The 18,255-nt window shown below is 36.2% G+C and overlaps 1 protein-coding gene across 1 annotated transcript; it reads left to right on the forward strand.

Moving 5' to 3' along the window:
- The first annotated feature begins 174 nt into the window (after positions 1-174).
- On the forward strand, positions 175-16,651 carry LOC107036204. The gene is made up of 10 exons (XM_015253986.2): positions 175-416; positions 1,035-1,245; positions 4,024-4,374; positions 5,876-6,116; positions 6,204-6,558; positions 8,420-8,605; positions 11,394-11,578; positions 11,848-11,922; positions 13,212-13,832; positions 14,501-16,651. Exons 2-10 carry the CDS (start codon positions 1,049-1,051, stop codon positions 14,810-14,812), a joined length of 2,523 nt encoding a protein of 840 aa, XP_015109472.1. The 5' UTR covers positions 175-416; positions 1,035-1,048; the 3' UTR covers positions 14,813-16,651.
- The last annotated feature ends 1,604 nt before the right edge of the window (positions 16,652-18,255 follow it).

Consider the following 18,255-nt stretch of genomic DNA (forward strand, 5'->3'; position numbering starts at 1 on the left):
TCAAACCCCCCGATCCGGGCCTCTACTCAGGTCTATCCTCTTTGGTAGTGCAGTTATCGAGGTACTTTGGCTCCGACCGTTTTGGCTCTTACCTTTGTCGACGTAAGATGTCCCCACCGCATCCTTCCCACTTCACTCGTCCATCAAAGAGCAGATGGGCCAGTCAGAGTGAGAGGGAGCGCAGTTTAGACGTATTTGCGTTGCACGGATCCTTTTTGAATGAGTGTGTGTGCTATGAATGCACCGATTGTTGGAATCAAGTATCGTGCGTTCATATTTACAAATAAAATTGTGAAATAATACCCGAGGTATCAAATATAACAACACACCACCTGCCAACCTTTTTCGCACGAGAGTGCAGGTTAATTAGGCAAAAAGAGATTGAAATAATCCGCAGTCACGTCTTCCGTTCAACGGTGAGTCTTATTTTCATTTCTTTTTTCTTCAATTACAAATTCTATTTATAGGGACTATTTCATAATGCAAACATATACATTGTCACGTTCTCCCGGCTTTGTGCGTAACCAACTGTCGAGTGTAATTTTCATCGTTGAAAGGGGATGAATCTCCTTCAATTTTCGTTTGCTTGCGTTATGCTGTTGCGGTTTTCTACGTGCATGATGATGTCACATAAGTGAATTGACGTGTTTACCACACAACCGTTACAACCTTCGCTATGTAAAACAGTATTTGCATAATGAGAAACTGGCATGTCGAAAGCTACTTGAAAATCCTTCAAATTTATTGGGCAAACATTTCGGTCATTCTCGGCGTGCGATTAAATGAAGATATAAAAACAGATGAGGAACGAAAAATAACTGGTCCTTAATGTTTTCGGGGGGTCTAGGGGGGCATAGGGAGCGCCGAAAAGACAGAGGAAGGGCTCGCTGGGTGGAACATTTCGGGAGGCGCACTATTTTTAGATATTCTTAAATATGTACTTCATGTGTAGCTCAATAACTGCAGTCTCTAGACAGTTTTCACACTGGGGTATTACTCTCGCATGTCAATTACTTCCAAGGGTTCTTGGTCAGTTTTTCAGGGAGTTATGGATAGTGAACAGCATCACTATGAGCTGAGGAGTAGGAGTAGATCAAGGTCACATACTCCAATGATCTTTAATCAGTTAATGACAGAGTCTGAATCGGCAGAACACCATTATGACTTGAGGAGCCGGGAGAGCAGGGAGAGATCACACACACCCGGTGAAGTTACGAGCAGCAGACGATCCGGATCGAGATCTCTGTAAGTTGATTTTAATTTGAGGATTGCTGGACGGTTAAGGGAAATTCGAGGTTCGTGGTAGGATCTAAAATAAAAGAATCACCTAAATGGGGATTGGTGGCTTCCATACCCTCGAGAATGTTTTAATTAACAGAAAAAGATTGTTTGAAGAGAAAATAATAAAACAAAGAATAATTAAGTCAAGAAATAGTTGAACTGGGCCATTTTTTTATTTATTTCTTAAATGTCGATCAATAGAAAAAATAATTGATCACATGATTGTGCACGAGTAATATTATTGACAGGTGATATAATCAGTACAATTTTCATTTTATTTATCGAATTTTCAATGCAGGTTGAAATCGCCCAGAAACTAACCCCCGTCCAAAAATTGACCTGTTTACCCTACTTTGGGTATTTTTGCTTTCGAATGGAAGCATTTTAATTGTCCAATTTTTGACAGTCTCTAATTTTTACGGGGAATGATGTAGAATGGTCTGAAACGTAAAAATACGAACACGCATACAAAAATTCAATAGAGAAACTTAGCGAATTCGTAAGAAAATTCTTTTGAAATTCCCTAAACATTCTATTGGGACTTTATTAAAATTGTAGGAAATTTTCGTTAAAATTTTATTTGTTTTTCGTATCTCCACAAAATGTTCTTATAAAAATTTTGGTTAATATTTGTTCATCAAAAATATTGAGCAAAAATTAATATTCGTAATGTGGGAGTGAGAGATATTTATCAACGAATCATTTTGAAATCCAGGAAAAAAAGATGAGCCAATTTCAGAAGAAGATAAATCTTAGAAAAATAGGAGAGGAGTCTGAGAGGAATACACGAACTTTTATGAAATTTTCTCAAAATTTTCTCTTACAAATTTTCCTATCTTCCTTAGATTCACAGATAATAATCAATGACTCACTCTCAAATTGAATAGAAATGGATGACTTGAGATCACACTTGAAGATTAGTCTCAGAACCATATCTTGGAATCTGAGAAGGATAACGAAACGTAGATAAAATCTAGTTATCCCCTTACGTTCAGAAATGAAACAAACCGTAAAATTGAGGTGAATTTAAGGGGAGACGTCGGTGAAATTTAAAAGTCTTCACTGGGCCTTGAGGCCCATTGAACAGTTTGTGATATATGACGAAATAGGGGAATAACTAGGGAAAATTGCGGACCCGATCGATTTTACCCCTTATAATGACAAAAAACTTCTTGTTCTTCAGTTTTCACCTTCAAAATGCTCCTTGCGCCGTAGTTTTCATACGATTTTATGTTTTTTTAATCTTCGTTGCACTCCAAAGAATAAATTTCAGCATCCATTTTACTTTATTTGCAATAGATCATAAACAAATGAATTTTGAATTTCATACATTTTTCGTGTCTCTAGAGTACAGTAAAATTTATGAAATTAAAAATTCCTTTGTTCATGATCTATAACTTAACTTTATTCTTTGGAGTATAACGAATATTTAAAAAAAGCTAAAATCGTACGAAAATTACGGTGCAAGGAGCATTTTGAAGATAAAAACAGGAAAAAATGAAGCTTTTCGTGATTATACGGGGCAAAATCGATCGGGTCCGGGATTTTCCCTAGTTATTCCGAGGGGCTACTCACTCCCGAAATCACGGCACCACTCTGGCATGAAATCATTCCGAAATTACGTAAAATCGCCTGAAATCAATGAAATCACCGAAATCAGTAGCGCACTGGCGTAATATGAACCGTGCTGGTAATTCTTGATTTTGAAATTGACAAACCTGCCAACGATGGTAATAAAATACCGTACTCACTGCCATAGTAAAATGGTAAAATGGACCGCTTTTCATTAGGTCAAGATTGATGGAATAGAATCAAATGAATTCGTTATTATTTGCCAGTTTTGATTTTCATAATTTGACACAGCCCGTTTTGCCCCATCTCTATTATTTATTCACTTTATGTTTCTGAAATCACTGATTTGGAATTAATGAAACCATTCGAAATCATGAAATGAGCTCCCACAACGCTCGAAATCACCGAAATCATTTTTTCTGAAATCTTGCTTCACGTGTGAAAGGTTCCGAGTTCAAAACCCGGCCGGGTAGAATGGTGAGATCTAACCATTTCAAGTCTTGATCATCATCGTAGCATACCCTAACCGGGTCAAAGCGATGTAAAATAACGATAAAACAAAAATTTCCGAAATCACTGAAATCACCGCGAAATCACCCGAAATCGACGTCATTTCGAAATCACGGTATCACTCAATTATGGAGTGAGTAGCCCCTCGAGTTATTCCCATATTCCGTCATATATCACAAATTGTTCAATGAGTCAAAGCCCAGTAAAGACTTTTAAATTTCGCCGACGTATCCCCTTAAATATCTTTAGACTATCTTTAGTGGTCGATAACTGAAGATTGCCAAAGAAGTTAGTGTGAAAAAAACACTCAATCGACAGGCAATTATTATTAATACTAATTAATTTAGAGGCACCGAATAACACAGAATCCAGAAAAAATGAATAAAAATTCTATGTCCAATCCAAAATTTAATGTTCCTTACACTCATCAAAATTGAAATTCATAAAAAAATGATCAATGATAGCTAATTATTTTATTGTGCATTTTCAATTAACTTTCTCTTGTCAGAATCAACGCCTCAACGGCAGCACGAATGTTCATATTACTTTAAGCTTCGGAATTGAAGAAAATTTATGCATGTTGTATCGTTGAATCAGCACATTTTCTTGTCTTCTCCAATTCTGCCTTCTCACATCAACTTTCGCATTCTCTATTTCAAGACCTGGAAGCAGTGTGAAAACACGCGACAAATCCATGGAAACAATAACCGAGAATCGAGAGGAAGTGCAGGCAGAGAGAGTAATGGAGAAAGACAGTTCGGCTCCTCCAACAATAAAAAAAATTGAACGACGCTCTGAGAGGCAGAGGGTAAAGAGACAATTACTGACAAATGGCCAGGGCGAGGCCAGGGAACGTCAGTCAATTGACAAAAGTGATCAGAACCGCAAGAGTGTGACACCAAAAAGGACAATAACCAGTGACTATTCGTCGGAGGAGGGAGAGCGAGAGGATCCACCCAGTCGATCAACTTCTGCTTACGAAATATACAAACAGGCTGGTGATTATTGGAAGTAAGTGTTTAATATCCTTTCTGCTATCCCCGCTTTGTTTTGATCTTGTCAGTGTTTACGTGAATCATCTAGTTTACCATTTGGCCTCGGTGGTTACAAAGCCGTTTGGAAATTGAATACTTCAACCACACCCTCGATGATCTAATCGTAATTCAATGATTAAAGGTGAAAATTTATCGGAATTATGAAGTCGTAAGACGTCACAGAGCAAATGGATTTTTCTAATGTCGTTAAATCTTGATAATGGATTATTTTGGGGAACAAAGTCCAAGAGAGATTTTTCGTTAGAACTTTTGGTGATTAGAAAAAAAACTCATTTGATGTTTCATTTCGAAAGGACTTCTTCACAAGATCAATGCGTAATACACAATAATGAAATAATATAATATAATGAGAATATTTGATGGAATCGAACTGATTTACTTGAGGGAAATTAAACAACTTGATAGAAGGAAATGTAATATCTTTCACTAAAATTGAATTTTCTTTGTGATGATGAGAAATAGCCATAGAAGAATTCGAACCGTGGGTAGGAAAAAATATAATCTATTCTAGGACAATTGTTTCATCTGAGAGAACTCCGTAGGTTTATACCACAGAAAGAATATATTGACGAGGAAGAAATATTTTTAACCCAAAAAAAATTGCCCCCTCGAAATTATTTAGTTTCACCAAAATTGGGAAATACATTAATCACACCTTCATTATACATCCATTGAATACATTAACCACCCCTTCGATAATCTAATCATAATTTAATGATTGAAGGTAAATATTTATTTGAGTTTTGAAGTCGTAACACGTCACAGAGCAAATGGATTTTTCTAATGTTGAAATTTGTTGAAATTTTCGTTGATTAGAAAAAATATAATATATCGTACGACAATTATGTGATCTGAGAAAATTCCATAGGTTTATACCATCGAAAGAATACATTTACGCGGAAGGAATATTTTTTCCCAAAAAAAAATTGTCACCTCGAAATTATTTAGTTTTGCTATATTATTTTAAATTGAGAAATTGAATACATCAACAACACCTTCAATAATCTAACAATAATTCAATGATTAAAGGTGAAAATTTATCTGAGTTATGAAGTCATAACACGTCACAGAGCAAATGGATGTTTCTGATGTCGTTAAATCTTGATAATACGTTGACGAGGAAGAAATATTTTTTCCCAAAAACGAAATTGACCTCTCAGAATTATTTAGTTTTACCAATAATATTTTTGGCCTGAAATTCACCAGATGAATCTCTAGTCCCTAAAAAATGGCCCTTGTTCATAAATACAATGATGGAATTCTACAGAAAGAAATCCCTTTCTCAAATCTTGTTGAATAACTAATTATCTTCATAATGAGTCACAGTTATGCAACATTTTGAATCTCACTCACGAAATAAACACATGATCATGAAAAATGTAGTATTTTCAACTCTTTGAAACTCTAAACCATTCTTGACTATATTTCCTTCACATTACATTTAAAATTGTTTCCAGTGTCTTCCCAAAAACGGATTACACGTACTCACCGGCATCGCAATGCCGCTACGAGATTGCCCCCGGTGTTTTGGCAATGCCTAATATGTCGAGACCGTCAATACACTCGGATGGCAGTAGTGCCGGTAGTACATTGTCCCTCAATCAACAAACAACGAGTCAAACGTCGTTTAGTACGAGGGAAGGAAACTCGGATTCTTTGGACGCTGAAATCAATGAATCCATCGAGCAGAATCGATTGGTACAATATTCTTCCTTTCTCTATTTCTCGAGCAAGAACATCAGGCATTTTTGTGATAACATTTTATTTTTCTCGATACGTGATTAGAATGAAGAAAATGCCAGATTATTCGCAGCTACAATGAAGAGCGACATGTCTTCGGCCGCGGGTTACAAACAAGTGCATGTGGAACAGTTTACAAGGAGACGTGTGTTTTATGAGGAGTCTGGCAATAGGAGAAGATTTGATAGACTTGCGCAAGTTGATTCGGACACTGAATTGGACGATGCCATCAAGACGAAATATGCGAGTCGAGGGGAACGTTGGAGAGTGAGAAAGTGGTATGAGAGCGTCAGGAGTGTCGTGGCTGTTTTGTTCCTCAGCATCGTTGAGGTTGTGAGGGTGAAAATACTCAGGAGGGAAACACCTTTCAATACTAGTCAAGGGTATTACCGGTTTGGAGGTAATTTTTTTAGCATTCGTACTAAATTATTACACAGGTATTATTCGAATGAAACGAACATGTTTAGCTAAATACGACGGAATAATAGAGTTGAAGCTTGATTTGAATTTCCATAGTTTTCTTGTTTTGGTTGGAAAGTTCCCTTCGACAGGAATGTATCTTTCATTAATTTGATTATTCTCGATATCAATGTTGCATCTTCTCAAGGGATATTTTTTCACTCGAATAGAAAATATTCTCCGATGGGATGTGCAATTCAGTCGTGAAATGTAAACACATAACGTCCATTTTTTCAATGTTGTTTGGGGGTTCGGTAGAGCTAGAGACCCATTGAACCACCTTTGATGTGTGATGGGATATGTTAAAAAGTGGGAGAAATGTTTGACTCCAATTGATTTTGCCCCAACATCGACGAGAAACGACATTTCCTATGTTTTTAATTGATTTTGCTAATGAATAATTTAACGGAAAATTATCTAAAGACATTTGTTTAGAAATTCATTCGGATAAAATAACAGTCTCTTAAAATTATTCCCTAAAGTTAATGGCCTTTAACATGAATACACAATCATTTTTAAAATTCGAGTCTCTCTTATCAATCAACCTCGATATGTTATCCATTTAATTGTAATAAATTGCCGTTTTATCTCAGGAAACGACTAAGTCACAAAAACAAATCATCAATTTCACATTAAACAATTAATGCCACATTGATTAGATTTTTTCGATGTTGTGATGGTGACGTAACAGTTGAATGGCCTGAGCAGCCGTCAACAATTCAAAGATGAATAAATAATTATGACTAAATCAAGCGTAGAATTCTTGATGATGATTGTTGGGTGAAATTTCTTCATTGGATTAAATCAGGAGGTCCAAATTTACTTATTGTATTTGCCTATTTTGGGAAATCATTAAAAATTGAGAAATTACAGTTAATTGAAGAAACTTCTGCATCATGACGTTCAATGCAGACATCTTTATCGTCCTTAAATTATTAATTCCTCACAACGTTTTGAAATTAAGACGAGTTTAATATTTTCCATCCAATTTTCATGAAAAACAGTCAAGTCCGACGAATTTCATAAACTTCTTCCAGTTTCAGAGTCAAAAGTAACAAAAATTATGATCTCAAATTCATCACTGCAGCATGAAAAACAACTGTTGCATGGCCTTATGTGATCATAGCACTTTGAATATAAATAAATAATTACAATCAAATCATGTAAAGATTCTTGGCGATGATGTTTAGTTGCACGACATTTTTTTGTTGAATAAAGTTATCAAATCTCAAAGTTCGATGAAAAATATTGAATACATATTGTCCTGTTTTGAGACATCATAAAAAATTCAGAAGTTACAGTCAATTGGAGAAATTTCTGCATTATGACGTCCAATGCAGACGTTTTCAATCGTCCATAACATCTTAGTTTCTCATCATTTATCGCAATATTAGCATGTGTTTTATATTTTTCATCCAATTTTCATATCCAGCAATACAAAAATTTCACGCAAAACTCAAATTTTCATGAAAAACAGTCAAGTATTTCATGAATTTCCTTCCAGTTTCATGCTAAAAAATGACAAAAAAATATAGTCTCAAATTCATTACTACAGCATAGAAAACAACGTTTGAATGACCTAAGCAGTCGTCCATAATTTGAACATGAAAAAATAATTACAATAGAATCATGCGAGGATTTTCGGCGATGATTGTCGCATAAAATTCTTCATTGGATTGAATCATGAGCTCCAAAAGTTCGATCAAAGATACTAAATACGTATTTTCTCACTTGGGAAGTCATAAAAAATTAAGAAGTTACAGTCAAGTGCGACAAATTTCATAAATTTCTTCCAATTTCAGAGTCAAAATGGACAAGACTATGGTCTCAAATCGATCACTACCTGCAGTATTTATACCTGTGGTTGATAAGAGTACTTTACCTCGACACATGGCTACTGAGTCGATTCTCTAGGATTCGAAAACGTATCCTTGCACGTCCATCGCAACTACTCTGGTTAATTCTCTTACCACCTCTTCTCTTCGCTGGTGAGTCATTAAAAATTGATTTATGTTATGCTGAATAGGATGTTACGGGGCATCTCTCAATCTTTGGGCTTCTTCCTCCCTCGCTGAACAAGGCAGCTGTTGTACCTTGAACAATCTTACAGAATTCTTGATGTCTACTAAAACCAGTCGATTATTCTGGAGTGACCGGTAAACCGTAGCCTGGCCTTCGTCTTCTTTTTGTTTCAGGAGCTTACGTCGCGCTAAAGCATTCGTTAACCTGTATGGAGACACTACAGAAAGTACAGAAAGATGTCACTGAGACAACATATCGCATCTATGATGATGTCATTAATGTTGATTTTATCGATGATTATGGATTTGTCGCGAAGTACCTCACGAATTTTCAAAATTTTTCATTTTTACCTGCATTTCCTTTGAACGTGTCTTTACCCGGGTTTCAGTAACATCGAATGATTTTGTTTTCTCGTCATGAACTAGTCGAGACTGTCAAAAATATTTGAAAAGGGTGAAGTCTCGCAGCATTTTGCGTAAAGATGAAAATCATCTATTTTTTTTATCATGATTTTCGCATAGTTAATCGAGCTTTCGTTTTGATTTATGATTAACCTGTCGTGTTGCTAACGTTTCGCATTTTTTGTTTTAATTCCATTCAGTTCGATGCGTTAATCTGAGGAGTGATGTGGTATAAGAAAATGAATCAAATTTACTTTGTTATGTTTTTGAGTAAATATTTTCAAATCGAAGGACGATATCGAAATTTTCAGGAGAAATGTCTCTCGTAGTTCTTCTTTCTCTCTACAGTAATTGAGGTTTTGCACACAATTTTTCAATTATCGATTATGAGGATTGAACAGAAAATATTTGAGACGTATTTTTCTTATCCTGAAAGAAGAATATTTTGATGAAAAATGAAAACATTATGTCTGTATACATTTTGTGTGCCAACTTCCTGACGTTAGATTATTTAAAAAAACGTATCTGATAGGTTCCATCCAGTTTTCATATTTCAGAAGTTTATTGAGCGGAAATCATTCATGCAGCAAATTAATTTCGCGAAAAAACAGAAGAGCTCTACAATAATCTGTTTTTTTATTGGTAAAATAATTTGTCGATCTTCCTGAACTTTAAAGATATTTACCAAAACCACAGCATAAAATTCAATTGCGTTTAGATTAACCCGTCGTGTTGCTAACGTTTTGCATTTTTCGTTTTAATTCCATTTTCAGTTCGACACGTTAATCTGAGGAGTGATGTGGTATACGAAAAACCGTCAAATTTACTTCGTTATGTTTTTGACTGAATATCTTGAAATCAAAGAAGGATATCGACATTTTCACGAGAAATGTCTCTCATAATTCTTCTTTCCCTCTACAGTATTTGAGGTTTTGCACAGAATTTTTCTATTATTTGATATGGAGATTGAGTAGAAAATATTTGAAACGTATTTTTTTTAATCCTGAAAGAAGAATATTTTGATAAAAAATGAAGAAGTCATCTCTGATTACTTCCATTTTTCAGATTTTAAAATTTTATTCAATGGAAACTATTCATGCAGCAACTTAATTTCGCGAAGAGACAGAAGAGTCCTCTACACATAGAAAAACCTAAACGTAAAATGTAAACATAAATTACATTTATTAAGTCGTCTTTTACGCTTTCTGAAGTTGAAGTGTAAATTACGCACGATATCGCCATAAATTACGATTACATAAACATAATTTACGTTTAGGTTTTTCTGTGTGTACAAAAATCCGTCGATCTTCCTTCCTTTTAAGATATTTACCAAAACCACAGCACAAAGTTCAATTTCCTCATTTCCATCCACTACTTCGTTACCGATTTAGTTCCCAAAGTCATTTTTCACAGTCAGTTTTGACCGGGCATTAGTAAGTCTAGTCCTTCCGGAGTAGAGCATCTACTTAGTGATTACCAAATAATTTAATAGACATAATACGCGTTATTTGTTGGGATTAACAAAACTAATATATTTGTGTGGCTTTATACTTTATATCTGCGATTGTTCTCTAATCACTATTTACTGAAGTTACGATAATTGTCCGAGAATGGGTGATTGCATCATTGCGTATTAACCTTTCAGCCTTACTAATAATCGCTAGAACATAAAAAATTAATATTCTGTGGCTTCCATGTTAACCAAATCGACTTCCGGCCTTTAACCAAAAATGAATAATCATGTTAAAATCATAGGAGAGATCTGAATGAGTTGAAAAAGGGAATATTTTTCCAAGTAGAAGACTACTTTTGGAAGCGCAAACTATTATATTTTGAAAGAAAAATTTATACACATGAATGTATCAAATGTTTTCTGGAATTTTCATAATAAAATGGAGAAATATTGATATTTGAAATTTATTTCAATCAATTGGGAATATATGGTCCAAGCACGAAAATTACGATGAAATTGAATGAAGCAATTGGATGGCCCCAACCCTAAAAATATCACAATAGAAGTATTTCAATATTTTGAATGCTATGGGAGAAGGATAGAGGGAGGTAAAACTCAGCTGGTGATGTAAATTGGAGATTAATAGCTTCAGGAGTACACGCATGATTCTGAAGTCATCCGAATGGTGAGTTCCTTCGTCTGTCCTTCTCTCAGTTACCGAATGAATATTTGTCTCTGGCACTACACTGATATGATCTCTAATACTACATTATTTAACTTTGTCATGTTATTGTAAAAATGGTCAAATCAGGGTAATGCAGTGTGCGGTAACAGGAGAAGGAGAAGAGAATGGTCATAACTATTTTTTTAATTCCGATTGATGAAATGATGAATTTTCAGGATTTTGGTTGCTCCCCTACGCCCGGAGCTTAACATTCCCGGGGTTTAGAACTGATGTGGCGGGCGAGATGGACAAGGCGACGGTGGAAGCTAATGAAACGGTTCTGGATGAGGAAATTAGAAGGTCCATAGCGCTTTTGATTAATCGAGTGGAGAAGCTTGAGAGTGCGGGAGTTGGTCATGGGGTGAGATTAACTTCTATTCTGATTTTCACCGAGAATTAAATTTGAGGAGAATTCATTTATTTACTGATTTTATGTCATGCCGTGCAGTAAGTCGAGTTTCAAACTTGACTCATGCACGGTGTGACAGAAAATGTTGTAGATCACTCGGGCATAAACTTCGTTTTCAACGAATGTGAGTACAGAGCTCACCTTCGACTCGGCCTGTGAACTTCATATTTGTCGAAAACGAAATTTGTGGTCTTATACTCTAATGTACTATATTTGTATAGGAGCGACTAACGAACATCACGGAGGCCATTGAGGGATTGAGAGGGGAAGAGAAATCTGTCTGGGCACTTTACGATGTAAGTAGAAATGCATTCAACACTGAAAGAAAAATAAACCAGTTCTCAAACAAGTCTTTTTTGGACCACCAAAATTTGTGGTAGGCGCAAAAAAATCGGTCATACGTTTACGGCCGCAGTTAAAAGTTTTCATATTCTCACTCTTGAGTCCAAAATTAGATATCCCAACACAAAAACCTGGAAACTTTCTATAATAAAAAGGAGATGGCCAAAGTGTGTCACACATTTATTTTTTTGCAATTTCGTAATAATGAATTTTCAAAACATAAGGACACATAATTCGTGGTGATACAGACATGTTTGTTATCTATATTTCTATCTATTTCTATAATAAAGACGGGATGGCCAAAATGTGTTACCCGTTTATTTTTTTCTCTCTTCTCTATAATAAAAAGGAGACCAATAGGGTCATTTCTTATTGTTCACCGAAATTATTCGATATTCAGTTCAAAATCTCTATAATACAAAGAAGATGGCCAAAATGTGTCATGCGTTTATTTTCTTTTCTCTTCTCTACAATAAAAAAGCGACCAATGAAGGTATTTCTTATTGTTCACTGAAATTATTCGGTATTCAATTCGAAATGTTGCACAAAAATATTAATCATTCAATACCCATCCTCTTGATTAATGTGAATTATATTAAAATAGAGAATCAGGAACTTGCATGATTTTTTTTCAATTCTCTAACCTCAAGTTTGGAACCTGAATCATTAATTTTTCATTCACAAACGTTTGAAATATTGCTCATTAATTCATCGCTAAAAGTAGCAGATTTCAAACGCTTTGAAATCGCTAAAGACGTCACACAGACGGTCGAGCGCTGGACCAATCACAGAATGGCTCGAGCCGACCTAACCCAATCTTGAGGTGCGCCTCGGCCAATGGAGGACGCCAACTCCCCACTCTCTTCTTTTTCGACCAATGAAGTGTTACCAGACCGTCTTCGTGACGTCATGACCGAAAAATTGGCCTCGAAACCGACTGATTTTCAATTAATTATCGTAAGACATTTGGGCAATATTTCTCCATAATTTTCGCCGTTCAGCTATCCATATGTTACGAGGAAGGTGCGGATAGGGGAATTAGAATGAATTGAGCTTCATGCAAGTTCCCTATTGTATTGGTAATGAGAACGATGAATCGTTTGATCAATCTATCGCATTGATATGCGCGCGGAGCGTGCATTCGATCTCGTAATTTCGAAGATTACAAATCCTTCCCTTGGAATCCAAAAACATGAAAAAATTCCTTGAAATTGTTCTAACAAATTAGTTTTTCATTTCCCAGGAAAAACTCTCAAATCTGGAGCGAAAAATAACCGACAATAAACCTGACGAAACAACTCACAATGAGATAAACACAATAAAACTGGAGTTCAAAAACCTCCAAGAGCTCTACGCACAACAGAAGACTTGCTGTGACAAGCCGACAATATCAATCACCAATGGCGACATCGAGAGACGTGTCGAGGAAGTGGTAACTTCGTATTTCGGCACAGGTGCCTTCAAATCCGATATAACAAGAATCGTAGAAGAGATCGTCAAAGCTAATACTCTAGCTCAAACTGTAGCGCAAGTAACCGAAAAATCTACTACAGCCGACTGTCCCCAGCCGGCGGAGCCAGTCCCAGTTACCGATGACCACATCCGCTCCATCGTCAAGGAAATATTGAAGATTTACGATGCAGATAAGACGGGACGAGTGGATTATGCCCTCGAGTCTGCAGGAGGCCAGATAATAAGTATCCGCTGCACTCAGCGTCACAATGTTAACACAAGAGCCTATAAAGTTCTGGGATTCACTCTGTACTATGAAAGTGGTGATCCTAGAACAGTTATTCAGGGTCGACCACTGCAGCCAGGTGTCTGTTGGGCGTTCCAGGACTTCCCAGGTTATCTTTTGATAAAGGTATGTGAGAGTTCAAGGTTTATTGAGAGGTAACGGTACCTCTTGCATGTGTTGGATTCTAGAATCGTCGTCATGTCCGTAGTTTTTGATTTTTGAAAGTCAACAAAATTTAATCACTTCATTAGTTTTTGGTTTCGAAAAATCGAAAGGTCCCGGATTCGATTCCCGATCTTATTCCAAAAGAAGTTTTAATTTTTAATTTGCTGTTGAAAACATGAGTTGACAATGTTCTAAGCACGAAATTACATTGATGAGGTGAACAACGGATTAATTGAATTACCGTATGAGCAAACTAAAAATTGATAACAGTGTGGCCACGCACTTTTACCAGAATATCAACAAACATAAGATTCCAGAAGCTCACACTCTAAAATGTGTTCTAGAAGGGATTGAATTGTAATTATGATTCAAATCTTATTCAATGAGAATAAAAATTGGAACGTGAGCGAATTATTTATTGTAAAACGAAAATTGAACAGCTGATAAATTGGGACAAATGATTCTCATTGGTCGTTTTGCTTTTTCAAAATGAGAATGATTATAAACAATTATTTGGAAACAGGAATATTGAATCTGACAGGACAAAGGGCATCAACACCTGTTGATGATGGTGCTAGTTTAAGAAAATATTCGATGGCGCGAAGGTATGAAGACCTCCATAATTTCAGGTACGAGCGCCTATCAAGGTCACCGGTTTCACCCTGGAGCATGCCCCCAGGTCCATCCTTCCGAACAATGAAATGAAGAGTGCACCAAGGAAATTCAACGTCTGGGGACTGAGGGAGGAGAACGATGCAGCCCCAGTGTCATTCGGAGAGTACGAGTTCTTGGACAGTGATGACAGTCTTCAATACTTCCCTGTTCAAAATAACGACATTAAGGACGCCTATGAGTATATTGAATTGAGAATTCATAGTAATCATGGGCAGCTTGAGTACACGTGCTTGTATAGGTTCAGAATCCATGGAGTACCGGTTTAAAAACAGTTTGCTAGGGGAAAAAGTAACAGCGCTGACCAAAAGTATTTTGTTTTTTTAAATCATGCTGTGTACATTGAAGTAGAGTAGTGGAGTGATGATACGTAATAGATGAAATCCATTTCTGTGACTTATTGAATATTTAATTGTCTTGAGAATGGGGATTTTGAGGGGAATATGGAGAGACTTTTTCTCTGTGGAATTTAATTCTCTTCAGAAAAGAATTCTCGCCACTTTCTTCTAAAATCAATTGTTTTCGAGATCAGGGCAGGATTCAGTCGTGGAAACAGTTGAGGAAATTCAACTTTGGGTCGAGTTTTTTGTTAATATCCACAAACCCATGGGGGATTGGACAATTTCCATCAAAAACGTTTCTACAGAGTGAGATCAGAGCTACAACAATAGTATTGATTAGAATTTCCTTCTTGGATTCAGAGATATTGACCAGCAGCAGATAATTTTTTCATTCGAAATGAGAACACACGTTTCTTACAGTAAATTTAGAACATTATTCTGTTGGAGAATATGAAAGAATGCAGCTGGTGTAGTCGAAAAACAGGAAGATATCTCTCTAAATAAAAAATAAGCCATTTTGCTCTATCAATTTTCAAGGTACAGAAAAAAAAACTTTCTATTTAATCAAATTAATTCGTCTAATGCCTTTCTTGAAGATGAAAGGTGAAATTCCCCTGATCTTTCAATCACAATCGTCGTAATTTTCATATCATAATGTTCTTAAACAGGAAAAAATTGTTTCTGAAGCAAGAATAAGGTTTTAATTCTAGAACTGTCGACTATTCAATTTAATTTTTCTTGATTTGAGAAAAGTTTTGCTGTGTCTCGTTTCTCCAACGAATTCCTCGAATTTCATCTGCTATGGATTGTCATTCCTCCACTGACTAGACTCACACGTGCCTTTGAACAAAGTAACTATTAATAATGCCATAATCAATGTCAATAGTCCATAATTCTGTAGAGATCGCGTCATTTTTTTTAGGAATTAGGAAATTGTACAATTTTCAGCGTAAGCGCAACATTTGTTTTTATATCGAAAGGATCTTTATAGTGTTCAAAACACGGACTGAAGTACTATCAGCAGTTACCCAAAGCTATGTAAATTGTAATTACCCACAAAGTACAAATTATTCTTGGAGAAAAATGTGTTTTAGAGTCATAAGGTAATTTCGCTGGGGTTTTTCCAACGGGATTCGCTGACATCACGCTTTACTTTTTTTTTATAATGTGTTTTGATGTTGCTGTAACTTTAAGAATGTAGATTTGACGTGCACTAGAGGTTTTAAAGGATGAGACTCTGATGACAGGACGCGGTGGGCCAGGCTTCCCTCTTTCAGACATCTTCATGTCAATGAAATTGAACAGATACTTTTGTAATGAAACTCTTCCCAGATTTTTATTTAAACGTTTCAGGAGAATCTAGATATCTTGTGTTCCAAGTAGAATTATATTTTGTGTATATGATTGATGAATTAATGCACTATTATCGTGCCTCTGATTATGTTTTAAGCTTTGTGATAATGCTTATTTTTCGTGTTTTGTATAGAAGAAAGAAACTCCGAATATTGTGCTTGCCCTTTTTTGTTATGAACGTTTTAATCGGGAGAGAAACATGATGGATCTGAGTGGAGATGTGTTACGTCGCAGACTAGATCGGGGCATAATATCATTGTGGCTGACGGTACTTAAATCAAGGGATCGAGGAGACGTACCGTGAGAATCTTGACATTTTGTAATTTGAAGTACTTTTTTCTCGTCTTGTCGATTTATGTTTGCCGATTGCACGTAGGAGTCTAACGTTTTGTGAATAAAAAAATTATCAATGAATTATGGGGCTTTATTTCAATTATTTTTGCTCCCGAATGGAAGTCTATTGGGGTAAAGAGACCAATAGCTGAATGGTTGTGGAAAACTTATTCGAAATATCGATATGTCGATAAAGACAACTTCATTGTATGATTATACATGAGTGTTATTAAAAGCGAGAATCGTATGAAAACTACGACGCAAGGAGGATTTTGAAGGTAACAATAGGAAAAAAAATTGAAATTGGAAATTCGGAAATTTCTTACGAAATATTTCAATTCTTTCAAATTTGAATTTCCCAAAGGGGAAATTGGGGAGCTTCTACTCGTCATGAAACGTCGACATTTCATTAAATTACCATCTTTCATTTCCGGGGTGAAACCAATAACTTCCTATCGGGAAGTTAATGAAGTTTTGCGTGGTTATACGAGGCAAAATCGATGGGGTCCGCGATTTTCCCTAGTTATTTCTAAGGCCCAGTGAAGACTTAAATTTCACCGGCGTATCCCCTTAACCCTAGATTGGTAAAATTGATTTGTACAATTGAAGTGTCTAAAAAATTATAGGAGTTTTTAGAACCCCATATTTGCCAAAATTCCTAAAGAAAACAAATTATTTCGGATATATGAATTATTTTTTCCCATGTTAAATGAAATTGTCCATGACGCGTCGTTGCCGGAAACTCGCTAAACGCGTCCAGGCAGTATAGAGTGAATTTGGCAACGCTACAGCCTAAATAGACGGCGGGGAATCCCCGGGGAGGTGACCAATCGCCGGGTCGCGTTTGGTGACCAGACTGGGGTTAAGGATTTTTATGTAAAATTGCAAGTATTAAAAAAAATGATTTTTTTTTCAAATGCGAGATTTGTTATTCCCTCTATCTTGATAAAAATTTCAATCCACCAACCCACGTTCATTATTCAGAAATGGAGTGGACAAAATGCACCAAATGCATGCGCTAACATGCGCTTATATGGGATAGAATCTTTCAAATATTTCCTCTTTTTGCGCGGATACCCCAAATTTTTTTCCGGCCATTCGATTCAGTATAGTTTTGCACATTACCTTCAATTTTGATGTCTATTCTTAGAGTCTTATAGTAGGTGAATTATAAATTTCAACATAAATTCCATGAGAGCCCGTGTACACGGAAATAGTTATTTTCATCACAAGGTCCACAAAGTATTTTCTGACGAATGTGGCTTTGTAGGCCGAGCCGAAGGCGAGGCCTATAATTACATTCGTCAAAAAATCCTTTTGGACCGTGTGATGAATGCAATTTTTCGCATCTCGCTTCGCTCGGTTAGATCGCGGTTTACGGGCCTTCTGACGAAAAATTTGTTTATTTATTTCTGGCGAGACAATTCGCGATCGCAACGTAGATGTGGGAGCCATCAAGTGGTCTCTCCACTAACTACTCTTGGCGGGCAACCAATGAGATCACTGGATTCTCTTCGATCTCATTTGTTGAGCTCCATCATTGGTTCCCTCCGAGGGATCTCATTGGTTGCCCCCCCAAGATTAGTTAGTTTAGAGACCACTTGATGGCTCCCACATCTACGTTGCGATCACGAATTTCGATTAATTTTTTTAACATCAAAGACGTCAGTTTCATATATTCTGCT

The sequence above is a fragment of the Diachasma alloeum genome, unplaced genomic scaffold, assembly GCF_001412515.2.
Source record: "Diachasma alloeum isolate Michigan unplaced genomic scaffold, Dall2.0 Dall_scaffold_00206, whole genome shotgun sequence".
Lineage (NCBI taxonomy): Eukaryota > Metazoa > Arthropoda > Insecta > Hymenoptera > Braconidae > Diachasma > Diachasma alloeum.

Bases quoted from the DNA above. Each gene is read 5' to 3' on its own strand.
- LOC107036204 (XM_015253986.2), top strand. From the start codon at position 1,049: ATGGATAGTGAACAGCATCACTATGAGCTGAGGAGTAGGAGTAGATCA. The intron at 6,117-6,203 runs GTACAATATTCT...ATACGTGATTAG, and splicing joins CCATCGAGCAGAATCGATTG to AATGAAGAAAATGCCAGATT. The intron at 6,559-8,419 runs GTAATTTTTTTA...TTCCAATTTCAG, and splicing joins AGGGTATTACCGGTTTGGAG to AGTCAAAATGGACAAGACTA.